At 46.0% G+C, this 14,449-nt stretch overlaps 1 protein-coding gene across 15 annotated transcripts in view; it reads left to right on the top strand.

Annotated features, from left to right (window-relative positions):
* Window positions 1-14,449, top strand: part of Ripor2 (RHO family interacting cell polarization regulator 2) — a 223,841-nt gene that overhangs the window by 123,343 nt on the left and 86,049 nt on the right. For 4 of the 15 annotated variants that reach the window (XM_063276413.1, XM_006253930.3, XM_063276417.1 and 1 more), the window contains exon 1: window positions 4,960-5,525. The exons of 8 other annotated variants lie outside the window; for them this stretch is intronic. In XM_063276413.1, coding sequence (XP_063132483.1) covers window positions 5,477-5,525 — 49 coding nt within the window. In that variant the 5' untranslated portion in view covers window positions 4,960-5,476. Of the gene's footprint in view, window positions 1-2,554; window positions 2,611-4,959; window positions 5,526-5,558; window positions 5,794-10,413; window positions 10,502-14,449 lie in introns of those variants that run through there. 3 more of the 15 variants (NM_001014009.3, XM_063276414.1, XM_063276411.1) reach the window with 3 other exon arrangements.

Raw genomic sequence — 14,449 nt, 5'->3', positions numbered from 1 at the left:
AAAACAAACAAACAAACAAACAAAAAACAAAAGGAAATTTAAAAAGTCTCAGACCCACAGCTAGGATTGCAGCTTGCTTAGCTAGTATGTTTGCCTAGCATTCACGAAGTCCTGTGTTCAACCACCAGCACTGTGCACGCCTGTAGTTCTAGCACTCAAGAGATAAAAGCAGGAGGATCCCAACTTCAAGGTCATGTTTGGGTATTTTGGAAATTCACGGCCAACTTGGACTACTTGAGTGAGAACCTATCTCAGGTAAAGTAAAAATCTCAAAACCAGCCACATTTCAGGCTGTGCTAGAGCCAAGCACCGGGACAGCCGAATGTCCCTAAAGGAGGGTCACGTGATTAGAGAAAGGTCTTCAACATGAGGTCATGAACTCTGCTCCTCTTGTGTACGTGAGGCATCCCAGGTAGGAAGGAAGCCTAGATCTCAGGCTAGATCTGGTCACTTCTCCAGGACCTGTGAAGAGGAGAAGGCAGATACACAGGAGGAGAAGCACAAGATACACAGAGAAATTAAACACAAGGTAGCCACAGCAGAGTCTCTGACAGAGCCCGACAAGAGCCTCGGCTTCTCTTGGCAAGGCCAGGCATTCCTCGGGCATATGCTGAGCTCCAAGTTACATAGCTGGAGTTCTAAATTGGGAAGTCAAATCAGCTTTGGATGCTTTTCTTGTTTCTTCTGATGATGTATTTACTAGACTTTATCAGGCTCACAGAGCTGATTCTGTTAGCCAAACATCGAGTTAAACATGATCCAGGAGGAGAATGACATAGCCTGGCTGTTTTGGAAAGAGAAACTGGTCAGTATTGCTGAAATTAAAACACAGTTTCATGCTACTGAAAATAAAGCCGTTCCCATAGCACCCAGAGCACTTCCTCTTTCCTAGGCACCCCTCACTTACTCGTCTCTAGGACCACCTGCCCACGCAGGTCGAGTAACTGCAGCAGCCTTCCCTAGCCCTCACCCAACCATTCGCCGGTAGTGTCTGCCAGTTTTATTTGTGAGTATTCTTGATGAAGAATGACATGAGGGGATGGGCTTAACTGTGTTTTAAGGAACCATTCTTTTCATTTCAAGACAACAAGTTTTTATTTAAGGAATTTTGTATGTCACTCTTCCACAGCCTATCAAGGTCACTTAGCTCCTTCCAAGTGGAATTCAACATTTCAAGACAGCCCTGTTCTGAAAGAACCGACGTTTAATCCAGGCAGGCAGTCAGCCCACATTTCTCTAATTTGAGCTTCTTTTATTTCCACTTCAGTGAAGAACACATCCATGACTTTAGGGCTCTCCATCTGAGATAAGAGAGGCACCCATGACAGTGCAAAGTGGTGACAGTATTGATGACAAAGTTCCTACTTTGAACGTGAGGCCCAGAGTTGAAGATGCGAGTCTTATTATAAATGGACGTTCGTTTGTCTTGCTTTATTTACCAGTGTAGCTTTGGCACAATCTACATATCAATCTGGGTGCAATACCATAGGAGCAAGTGTAGTCTAGATCGCTTCATGTTAAGAGAAGTGAAGTGTCAGAAACTGAGAGGGCAGATCATTTATCCTAAAGTGGACCATAAAGCAAATTGCTTCAGGAGCTGTTCTCTTCTGCTGGCGTGAGGAAATGCAACTGTCTCCTAGTAAGGAGGTTCCCATAGCATCCCTGCCGCCATGAACAGAACAGATCTGTGCTTCATCATCAAGAATGCTTTCAGTGTGGGCTGGAGAGATGGCTCAGCGGTTAAGAGCACCCGACTGCTCTTCCAGAGGTCATGAGTTCAATTCCCAGCAACCACATGGTGGCTCACAACCATCTGTAAAGAGATCCGATGCCCTCTTCTGGTGTATCTGAAGACAGCTACAGTGTACTTATATACAATAAATAAATAAATCTTTAAAAAAAAAAAAAAAGAATGCTTTCAGTGGATATAAATGCTCCACTCAGTGAAGCTTAGGGAATATAAGAATTCTGCTTAAGGAGCAGTAAATAGCACCATAAGAGAAAGCAGGAATAAGGAGAAATCCACCCTTCAGGAATGGGGACTCTGGAGGCCTCAGCAGAGACAGTGGGTGGGGATGCCTGCTAGAGAGCTTTGGACTGAGATACCTGGCTTCTGGTGTGTGCTCTTAATTTGGTTGCCCTGTTGGACAAATCACTTAACTTCTGCTGCACATGACTGACAGGGCCCCATCAGAATTGCATTCTGTCTCTTTAGACCTATGATGCCTCGTCCATAATTCATGCTCTTACCCGCTGTCTGGGGATGGTTTGTGCTAGGACCTGTGGGGGCTACAAGGTCACTCAGGACAGACCCCAGTCCAAAGAGGAAACTGACCTGTGTTCAGGATCCACCCTTCCATCATCTACATGCTACTAGCTCCCTGCCTGGGGAGCCAGCTCAAAGAGGCACCTAGCTCAACCCACTTCCTACTTATTTGCAATTTCAGTTCTGCCCCAGGTTGAGGAGTTGAACATCCCCAAGGTAAAGCTAAACACATGGGGATCCCCATCATGTAGTATTCACTCCTTTGTCTCTCTTTCCAGAGTACAGGAAATGCAACACTGTTTGGAACAATCAGACATCACCCAGTACCAGCAATATTATTCAAGGTAGAAGGTTCTAAGCACTTTGAGACCAAGCTGTTAGGAAGTACAGAGTGAGAGGACAGGAAAGGAACAAGGGGCCCGAGGGAAGGGATATAACCAGGGGCTTTATAATTGAGTGTGCATGAATGGCTGCTGCTATTTGGACATGGCAAGGGCTCTTTTGTTGGAGGTAAGCCAGGTTGACAAGGGAAATAAAATGATTGAAGAAGCAGAGACTGTTTCAGAATGCAGAGTTATCCGTCTTCCATCTCATAGGCCTGGGACACAATGTGTAAGGCAGAAATGGTCCCTGCCTGGTGAGCTCACAGATTAGTGACAGAGACAGGCAAGAATGGTCAGTGCTCAGAAGACAAGTGGGGACGAAAAGGGCCACTGGGACACAGATTTACTAAAGATGCCAGTGGCCAGTGGTTACCAGGAAACGTCTGCGAAAATTTAAGGAACTGGAGAGAGGCCCTGGAGATAGCAGAGGATCTGTAAGGGCTGGCTCACCAGGATCTTGTCAGCCATGGTGCTGTGGTTACCTTTTTTATTGCAAGAACCAAATGCCTGACTCCATTTGAGGGGACACTGTCCATGTGTCAAGGAGGGCTGGTGGTGAGCGCCTCCTTACAGAACCCCAGCCCCTGAATGGAAGGTGCTGTCCATGTCTAAGGCAGGTCTTTCCACTCCAATTAACTTATCTAGAGAACCCTTTACAGACCGGTCCAAGGCCTACTGCCCAGGTGAGTTTAGATCCTACCAAACTGATGATGGCAATTAACCCTCACCAGCAGTGTGGACCTTGGGTTTTATTCTGTATTCCATATGGGGAACTGAAGCAGGATTTAAAGCTGCCACAGAAGGGTCACGTTGTGCTTTGACAGTGTCTTAAAAGGCCACTTTTAAACTATCACTGCCCAAGAAATCATCAACCTACGGCCATTTAAAAGACCACACAACATTAACCCACAATTTCCACTGTCAGGAATTCAGGTCCAGCTTCACCGTGTCCTCCAAAGAGTGGGTGCCATGAAGAATGCCTCCCCACAAAGCATGTCTATCTAAAGTCAATTGCGCTGGATCATTTTGGATGAGTTATGTTAACTCTCTTTAACCTTAGTTTGCTCGTCTATGAAGCAGAAATCAAAATACTGAAAGATTATATCCAGGTAAAGACAGTCTAATGTCCAGGCAATAAGAAGGTCACCATAGACTGTATGTTTAGTAACTGCATGTAAGGATTGATGCATTAGGGACTTGTGTGTTGAGCAGAACACCCATAAAGAAACATATAGAGAGCTTACCCTCCATGTGCTGTCACATCATATAGTTGACATTTTCCTCCTGGGAAGGAATGTCCAAATGGGAAGGTGGCATGCTTGATGGGAAGTGTGTTGAGTTGAGAGAAGGGCAACTCTGGAGAATGCAGTTGGAAAGGGCAGACTGTCAGAGCTCCTCGAAAGCCACCCTTCACGGCCCAGGTGAGAGATGTGTCCAGTGCTCCCTCTTGGGTGATCACTGAAGTCTTGCTGTATCCTTAGGTGGGGTATGATTCGGCCACTGTGTTTTCCAGATCTAATGATGTCCAGGTTTCCTGGTCTCCATAGACTTGTCTCAGCCTTTGTTGGCCGAGGTTTATACTTTTGACTCTAATGTCCTCACAAAGTGACTAAATCTCAGTTTGGGATGTGATGGATGAATTTGTGGACGAGTTATGTTAACTCTCTTTTATCTTAGTTTTAATTTTACACATTATATACACAATTGTATGAATAAGATGGTTTCACAGATGAGGGAACTGAGACCAGGAAGATTGTCTCCCTAAGGTGGACACAGAGTCCACTCTTTGGCTCCAGGTCCTTAGAACACCCCATCTCATACTCTTCACTCACACAAAGGTTTGGGTTTGTTTGTTTGTTTGTTTGTTTGTTTTTGTTTGTTTGTTTTAATTGAAGCCAACGTCTCATATAATAGCCTAGTTACCAATGCTGACCTGGGATTTACTATGTATAACCCAGGCTAGCATCGAACTTACAACAGTTTTCCTGTCTTAGCCTCTTGAGTGCCACCACACTCAGCTTTAAAAGGTCCTTTTTATGGAATGTTTTTGTCTGTCAGACCCACTTACATTTTAAAGCTTTATGTATAATTCAAATTCACACAAGAAGAGGGGTTCAAAGGCAAACAAAAGTCTTGTTTCTCCCTGTCATAGTGAGACCTCTGTGGAAACAAGCCCTTGGGTGCTTGTACACAGAGGCCCTCTCCAACCCGGCTTTTCAGCATAACTCCTGCCTTGAGCCTTGAACTTCACTCCCAAGCACTGCACTCAGCCCTCCCCCACCTCATCATTTGCAATGCATTGTCCTTTTTTTTTTTTGAGATCCCAAAGGGCTGGCAGCACAGGCACTCTTGTCTCAGCTGAAATCTCTAATGCTCACTGTCCGCTGGTCTCACTCAGCTCCCCTGCGGCGGAGTCCTTCTAAGCTGCGCCACAGGCTAGTGTCCCAGAGCCTGGCGTGCAGGCAGACGACCAGCTGGAAGCAAGCACCCAAGCACAGCCTGAAGGAGTCGGGCTGAAGGGACCATCAAGCAGCTGTCTCCACCCGCCCTCCACCCCCCCCCCGCACCGGTGACGCGCCAGCCCCCGCGTGCGCGCCTCCCCACCTCCCTCTCCGCTGCCGCGCTCCCTCCGCGCTCTGCCACCCGCGCGTCCGCTGGCCCCGCAACTTCACCCGGCGCGGCGGCAGCTGGTGCGACGCCCGAGCGCTGGGGCCACGACTGTCACCCGTGGCCCTTTCCCTGTTGGTTGGGAGGAACGAGCACCGGCTGTCCGCGGAGCCGGAGGTGCACCGCAGCCAGGGGCGGTGCGTGGGTGTCGAGGTGGTACATGCCACCCGGTACTAAGCGTCTCCGGGCACTAGGAGCGTTCTCGGCAGGTAGGTGCATGCGCCTCTTACAGACATTCTCTGTGTCTGATTTTGGTTTTCACTGGCTTGAGGTGGGTGTATGGAGGAGTGTCCCTGGGTTTGAATGAGCCTGGCATATTAAGAACCCTTGGGTGTCCGGGCTTCCTCGGTCCTCGCGAATCCGGGAAGCCTGATGCAGGCTGGGACGAGAAGGGAAGTTGCTAAGGGAGAGGGGCCATGCACTTAGTGCAGGCAGGCCGAAAGGATGTCCCGCACGGTGGAAGGACGGATTAAGAAGGTTAGAGAAGCCTGTGGCACTATCTAGGGTTGGGGCTTGTCAGGGACGGGGATCACCTGAGAGGTAGGAGACGGAGACCCGAATGTGAGCGTCCGCGGGTGGGATCCTGGGTGAACCTTGGCTACTGAAAGACTTCCGGGCACCCAGCAGCGATGGGTGATCCAGCTTAGAGGAAGGATCGCAATTTTCAAGGGCTTCGTGTGCCTCTAGACTGAGCAATTGAGCTTGGCTGGGACCCAGCTGCTCCAAATTGGCCACGTGAAAACGGTGAGAATAGGGAAGAGGGCAAGCCAGAGGAAATGTGTTGCTTTTGATGCCAACCTATGTTTGGAATGACTTGGGTACGGGGTCACACTTGGGGACACTCCAGTCCTAGCAGGTGTCTGTGGTATTGAACGCGCTGGAGAAGGCCGATTTCTGTAATTCTCCTGCCTCAGGCTATTTATTACCTCATAGCTCCCTCCCACATATTCGTGGGTAGGGATACAGACCCGCTGTAGAAGAGGGCAGGCGTTGGAGTTCGCGAGGCAGAGCCATTCAGGTGTGAGAATGACAGAACTGTGGACAGTCACAGCTTCTGAGTGAGAAAACAAGACAAAAATCCTAGAGAAGCTGAAGGTGTGGGGTTTTGTTTTGTTTTGTTTTTGTTTTGGTTTTTGGTTTTTTTTTTTTTTGTTGTTGTTGTTGTTTTTTTGGAGTGGGGGTAGGGCAAAGTGGGATCCACAGCCCATGGGCTCTGGTCTAGGGAACACCTATATGTTGCATGAGTGACATGAAGAAATGTCAACACTTCAGCGGGAGAAACAATATGATTGTCTTACACAGACACACACACACACACACACACACACACACACACACACACACACACACCAGGCTGCCTTTCCTCCCAGCTCCCCTTGCAAATATGAGCACCCGCCCATTGTTTCCTGACACAGTCATTTCTTCCTTTTTTGTTTTGTTGTTTTTGATGTTGAATGGTTGGTTGGATGATTGGTTTGGTTTTGTTTTGGGAAAGCGATTTGGGTCAGCTTTGCCTCACTCCTCCTTCCACCCTCACCCCAGTATTCCTACTAGCCTACTTCTCTTAGAGCAGGCTCTGAGAGTCCCATTCATAAGGTTTAGCTCCACCAGAGCCTTCTCTCTGCTGTTACAGCAAGAGAGGTCAGGGCACAACTCCTGCAAAGAACCAGCACTCAATCTAGCCTCCCGAAATTAACTGTAAAGTAGGCCCCCTCCCTCTGTGGAAATAAGTCTGTGTGTGTGTGTGTGTGTGTGTGTGTGTGTGTGTGTGTGTGCTCAGTCCAGCCTTCAACATCAGAACTGCCTTCTGATGTCCCAAGAGTAGAGATACAGCCACAAGGTGGCCTTTGCCCTAGAAGTTAGTACATTTGCCCATCCAAAAGCTGACTGCACCCAACCGTCTGAAAAAGAACATTGGAGAATCTGTTTAGTCAAAACATAGCGCGTGTGTTGTTTTTCCAAAAGCCCCCTGATGGGTGTTGTTGCTCTCTTCCCCTGACACTCTGATGTGAGATGTTTTCACTGTGAATATTTTGTCCTCAACATAAATACAGAGAATGCCAAGGCAGAGAGAGGGAAGGCTGGAAGCACGGTCAGACGACTTGCCTGGAAGGCTGATTACCAGAGCACAGGTTCCCTAAATGGCTCCTTTCCTTTTGTTAATTACAAAGTAGAACTATTTCCAGCACAGAAGGGACTTGACCCCTCTCAGGGGTGAAGTGTCCCAAGTAGATGAGGAGGAGGCTTTTATGCTTTTTGTTTGGATCTTGGGAACAACACCTATGTGTGTCGAGGCTCTGGAATGGGGTCCTCACAGGTGTGCGGACTACATCTTCTTTCACTAACAAGAAACTGCCCCACATTATCAACCACATGTCTCCTTCTAAATGTAACCAAACCACTTCTGTTATTCTCTTTGTCCCTCCCTCCCTCCCTCCCTTCCTGCCTCTCCCCCATTCTGTGTGCTGTTTGAATGTATGTATGTGCGAGTACATAGGAGCTCCCATGCTCATGTATGTTCAGGTGTCTTTTTCTGTCAGTCTTCACCTTATTATTTAAGACAGTCTCACTGAACCTGGAGCTCACCAATTCAGTAAGATTAACTGGCCAGAGAGCTCTTCCTGCTGTCATGGCCCTAAGATTACAGGTATGCACTACCATGCCTAGCATTTTCCATGGGTCCTGGGCATCAAATTCAGGTCCCCATGCTGTGTGACAAGTACTTTACTGAACGAGCCATCTCCCCAGACCCTCTTGTTACATTTTGAGCTCATTTTATTATACCCCACTTCTGTTAAGAGGTCCCAAACAGAGAAGGGCAGCTGTAGAGAGGACAACAGAGCCTTCAGAGTTCATGGCTAATGGTCAGAGCTTTCTTACAATGGTCCTTTGGCTTAAAGATTTTGTAAACAAGCACTTTATTTTAGCATCCATGCATTCAAGGGCTGGAAAAAATTAAAATGCAGTTTTATTTTTATTCTGAAAAGAAGCAACAAGTCTGAAAACAGCCTCTTGCTTTCCTTGAGAGGAAGTAGGAGTGGAAGTGAAAGTCATTTAATCTGCACAATGGGTGATTCGCAGGCAATGCAGACTCTGCTTTCCATCCAGGCTTCCTGTGCCTGGTTCTGAGCAGGGGCTTCATGCTTGCAAACAGCTCTTTTATCAGGGCTACTCTCATCTACCAGGAAAAGCTCCTGGGTCTGGGGGTCGGGGGTGGGGTTGTATTGCTTGTGTTTGAGGCCATTCAGCCAGAAAAGAATACCAACTGAAATCAGACAATGGGTCAAGGGAGTTGGGGGAGGCTTGGGGGAGGAGCTACAGATAGGCAAGTAATTGGAATGGTGTCTCCCATCAGTCCTCATGTAAACACCCCACAATGGGACAAATGGGGAGATGTGTTCAGAAGGGAAAGGATTGTGAAGCTGCACCTCTGTATCCCAGAGGAGCCCTGCTATGATCTTCATTCCTCTAAGCTATCATATTGCATTCAGTGTTTCTAGACATCATCCTCCCTGTGAAAACCCCCACTGTTATAAGCATGGGAGCCTTCATGGACATGGGAGTCTTCTTGGGGACTCCACAGAACAGTCCATTCCATCTCTTGAGTGAACTAATTCAGAAAAACCCACGATTTTGGTCCTTCTTGTGTACCTCCCCTCTGAAGCCACAGGCTTCCTCTCTGGGCTAACGGTCTAGGTCTTTGTTTGGTTGATTTGGTCAAGTAAGCTTATCCCTTGCAGACTTAGGTTGGAAATAATAGATGTTTTTCTGAGCGTGCCAGCTATCTAGTCAGGATTCGCTCCTCATAGGTCCTTGAGGGATTTCCTCCTTCTAAGGAAACCCAGCCGGCCATGAAGAGAGGAAGCTGGTCCAGTTTATTTTATTATTCTTTGTTTATACTATACCTACCGATGGCTGGGTAGGAGGCGATGAATGCTTTTATGTTCATTAACACTAATGAAAAAGGAAATTGGAATTTTTTTCACAGTGAAAGAAAATGAGATGCAGTATGTCTATGTTGTCTTCCATAAGACCAACTTGAGTTCCTAGTCAGAGCAAGAAGCAAGCCTTAAACAAAGGGAATGGTTTATCGAAATCTTTTAGAACAGTATACAAATTTTACACTATTCTAAAATACATGTAAAACTTAATCACCCAATCATTTTTAATTGCTAAGTGGATTTTTAATGTCCGTGGTTAAATAATGTAGGGTAATACTACTTTTTCTTTTTCTTCTGCTTATGCATGTGTTCCCTGAGCAAGTTCTTGGGATCTTTGCCAGAGTGAGATTTCTCCTTCATAGAAAAAGAATAAATTTTAAATTATAACTTCCAGGAAGTGCAATCCAGCAGAGAAGAAGGAAGAAAGCAACCGGGTGACTACGTAGCTTGGATAGTTCTTTCTGTGTGTTAGTCAGTTCTTTGTCATAATAGCAAAGTACCTGACACAGGGTGCTTAGGAAGTAAGGAGAGACTTACGTATTTAGCTCATTGTTTGGACGGTATTATAGAGGCCTGGTGAGGTCTACCTCTTGAGTGTGTCACCTCATGTCAGGTAATTATTTATTTATTTATTTATTTTTGGTTCTTTTTTTCGGAGCTGGGGACCGAACCCAGGGCCTTGCGCTTCCTAGGCAAGCGCTCTACCACTGAGCTAACCCCAACCCCCATGTCAGGTAATTATTAAATGAGTGAGTATTAAGCAAACAAAGACATCTTAAGCCAGAGGACAGGGAGAGACTAGAATCCCATATTCCCTTCAGAGAGTATATTCCCAGTTAATCTAGGGATCAATTCCACCACTTTCCAATACATCCACTGTGTAACTCTTAGAGGACATAGAACTACTCAAAGCATAGCGCTGCCTTTGTACTTGCTGTTGTAAGATCGTTGTTGATACCAAACACACACCTTCACTCAGAAGCATTTGGGGTTTAGGCAAAGAGCTAAGGTAGGTCAGAAAAAGCTATGCCTTTTTAGGAGAGATGAATGGAAGGGGAAAGAGAAACTACCAGATAAAAAGGACCAGTGGGCTGGCTCCTTGAGGGCTCAAAGGGGCTGTTTGGCTTCTTCCTGTGCCCTTGTGATTTGTGCCTAGCCAAGAGAAGACATCAACTACTTATCAACAACTTGTAAACCTGAAATTAAGAGCAGGAACCTAAAAGAAGACAGTGAGGATCAAGGCAGTGAGAAGGGAAGCCTGGCCGGGAAGGTCACCCAGGAAGGTCGCCTAGAAACAGAAATGAAATAAGCTGTTATTGATTACAGTGGTGTTAGAGAAAGATTGGCCATAGCCACACTACAAAGTGCCTTAAATATAGCCAGACAGTATCTTTTAACAGTTTCTTGTGTTTGTGCTTCCCTTTGGGCTTAATGTTACTGGCTTTCCCTTGTAGCCCTGGAAGAGTTCTCTTCCTTCACAAGCTGATTGTTCTGAGAGGAACCTAAAAAACAATGACTACATTCTCCTCAGCTTGTCCGTGTAGTGCTTCTCCCTTCAGGAGGCAAGGGCAGAAGGAGACAGAGCAATTGGGATCAATCCACAGTCCAGGACAGATTCCTGGATCTAGACCAACTCCCAAGAGATTATTCCTCATTTGGCATTTAATTTCTTTGCTCTTTGCAACTCATGAAGTTCAAGAATAACCTTGACCTTAACCGTTTCCCTTCTAACACTGGGGGCCCTGCTGACAGACAAGCTCAAGGCTTGATCCTTGAATGGCAAAACCACACCATACTATTAGTTCATAAGGTAATATTAGCCATGTGGATATGATCCATGGTCTCCATTAGCTGGATCTAACTTAAAATTGTCTTAGTGAGGCTTCCTTCTTGGGAGCAACTGGGGCTTGGAAAAGAAAGGGAGAGGTGGATCTCAGGTGACAGACAGCACACAGGGGATCCAGCACTCACCAAGGTTCAGTTGCAGAGAGGAGAATCCAATCAGCAGAAAGGACAGAAAGTCAAGATGGCTTGCAAAATTATACACTACACTGAAGAAGGCTAAGCAAACACACACAGGTTACACTTTGTAAACCACATTTGTAACTGAACTATAAATGTCCCTACTGTCTGGTTTAGTATCAAGAAGCTGCCTGATGATCTGAGAAGCTATTGGCATGGCCAGGAAACAACTACCAGGAAGCTATTGCAGGAAAAACCAAATACTTAGTATGGTGGCTGGACCAGGATCTATCTATCTCTCTCTCTCTCTCTCTCTCTCTCTCTCTCTCGCTCTCTCGCTCTCTCGCTCTCTCGCTCTCTCGCTCTCTCGCTCTCTCGCTCTCTCGCTCTCTCGCTCTCTCGCTCTCTCGCTCTCTCGCTCTCTCTCACTCACTCACTCAGGATGTCCATGCCAAATCTCTGGGACCTAAAAATCTGATGTCTTTTATGACAAAAGAGACTTTGCCCATATGATTAAGTCAAGAATTTAGCAATATCCTGAATTACCTACCACCTGCTCCCAGTCTAGTTAATTCAGTCTTTAAACACAAAGGAAACAGATGGCTCTCTGAAAGGACCATCAGAGCCACAAAAAGTTTTCACCTTTGAAGTTGAGGGACAGAGATCTGGGAGAAGGAATGCTGAAGTTAGAAGAGATGAGGAAACAGGTTTTCCTAAATAGGCTCCAGAAAGAAACATGGGTTGCCAGTGTCTTGATTTGTATCTAGGAAGGCCTATTTTGGGTCTCAGTCCACTAGAGCTATACGCTCATAAGTGTGTGCTGGTGTTTGATATAATTAGCTTTATGGTCATTCATTAAAATGGTCATAGAAAAACAGCATTTTCAACCTCCCACTCACATCTGCCTTCCAAGCTCACAAGAGTCTGATGGAGGCTCCTCCTCATTGAGGGTGGGATGGATCTAGCTGTAGAGGATTCTGGGAAATGGTATTTCAGTACAGGGAGGCACCCTAAAGGCTGAGGGCAGTAGCCAATATGCTATTGAGTGCCAAGCAAGCATAACCCCTGTAGCTGCTGCGGGAAGTCGTGAGGCTTTTGAGAGAAAATATGAAAATATGTCCAACATCCTCACTGTCCTTCTGTGAGGATGGTAGCATTTGGCAGAACAGAAGTGGGTGCCTGAGTTTTTAGGTAGTTTAACAAATGTTGCTAAGTCATGAAGATACAACAGAGAGAGGGGAGGAAGGAGGCTTCAAATAGCTGCCCACTTCAGCTTGGTAGAAGTTATTGTCCAGAGAGTGAGCACATTGCACATAAACATCATTATTAGAGCCAAGTGCTGACTTACTGCTGTTCTACCCTGAGCCACACACTGCAGATGGCCTCAGCCTACAGCCTTCCCTGTATGATCTTCCTCCAAGGGAGACTAAGATACCACTCTGATGGAGATGTGAAGGTCTGTGTCTGTTCCTTCAAAGCATGTCAGTTGTTGTTACTGTTGTTGTCAACATTGTCATCATCATCATTATCATCATTGTTGCTGTCTGATGCCTCACTGAGTAGGGTAGCCCAGGGTAGCCTAGAACTTGTTCAAAGCCTTGAACTTGAACTCACAATCATCCAGGACAACAGGAATATACTGTCATGCCTAGTCTAAGAATATATCTTCTAAGCCCAGATACCAAAATGTAATTTTTGTTTGGTTGTTTCTTGACAGAGTATCTTACTATTTAACCCAGACTGGCCTTGAGCTTACAATGTAGCCTGGTGGCTAAATATTTGCTTTGGAGAACATCCTCAAACTAGGGTCCCTCTGAGGAGGTAGAGAGAAAGGAGAAAGGGCAGCTGGAAGTGACTTAGCCCCAGAGGGTTAGTCCAGTGGCCAGCTCCTCATGCTGGTACCACTGATCCACCAGACTCACTGAACTTTCCCCCTTTCTATGGCTTCTTTTTGTTTATGCATCCTTCCTTTATGCTTGAAGTTTGGTGTGCCTCACACTGAATCTAAGGTATTGTTGTTTAGAGGGGTACATATTAGTCTAAGTGAAGAGACTTTCTGCTTTATTCAGTTCAGTCTTTTACAGTTTACAATTCTTATCTCCATTGTCCTATTTGCTTTACTGTGTGTGTGTGTGTGTGTGTGTGTGTGTGTGTGTGTGTGTCTGTCTGTCTGTCTGTCTGTCTGTCTGTCTGCCCTGGCGCTCACTACCAAGCTGAACTAGCTAGCTTGAAAGACCAGGTCTTCCTGTCTCTCCCTCCTCGTTGCTTGGATTACAGGCACAGGATGCCACACATGAGAGTGCTACAGATCTGAATCCAGGTCCTCATTCTTGAAGGGCAAACACTTTCCTAACTGAATCATTTCCCCAGTTCTTTCCGTCATTCATCTAAACATGGAACCCAGTGATGTAATATAAATGCTTCCAGTTTCACAAATTAAAAAGCATAAACCACATGTAGTGGTCTATACACACAATCCCAGTACTTAGCATCAAAAGCAGTGGGTTCAGGAGCACAGTGTCATCCTCAGCTACAGAGGGTGATGGATGCCAGCCGGGAATATTTGAGACCCAGTTTCAAAAGAAAAATAAAAGGTAAACTGTCTGGTCGAAAATCTGAATGTCCATGTGTAGAAAAGGACGGGTGAGCGCTGATTCTAACTGCTGCCTGCCCTCTCCCCACCTAGGCCTGTCTTTATCACTCCCCTGGGCAGGGAAAGCCTGCCTGAGCTGGAATGAGGAGGCTGATTAGTTCTGCCTGCCCTTCCTACTTAATAAGTCAACTACGGCCAAACTTCGGGGTGGGTCTGAAGTGACTATCTTGTATCTGATGCTCTCAGAGTTCTTTGTCCCATGAAAGATAGAAGAGGAGTCAGGAACTGCTCCTATTTAGGCTCCCGTGATGTTTCAAAAAAAAAAAAAATGTGTCCCTTGAACTGTGTCATCTTGCTCCTTGCCCTAAAATAGGACAGCAAGACACATGGTGTTCTTTCCTTTGAGGGTCACTTTCTTTTTTTGGGATCTTCGGTGTGTGTTTCTCCACAGTGGAATGTTTTCCAGATGTTTTATTTATTTATTTACTTTGCTTTCTGCTGCAAAAAAAAAAAAAAAAAAAAAAGTCTCTTTCCTGCTAATGGAAAAAAATAGCCCTAGAAGAAACTAAAGAGCAATATCAAAGTGTTTCCCTAAGTATGAACACTCATCAGGCTCAGGAATCAGTGAAAGACAGAG

This window comes from Rattus norvegicus, chromosome 17 (assembly GCF_036323735.1).
Source record: "Rattus norvegicus strain BN/NHsdMcwi chromosome 17, GRCr8, whole genome shotgun sequence".
Taxonomy (NCBI): Eukaryota; Metazoa; Chordata; class Mammalia; order Rodentia; family Muridae; genus Rattus; species Rattus norvegicus.
Note: the sequence above shows the minus strand (reverse complement) of the source record. Positions and strands in the feature narration are given on the sequence as shown.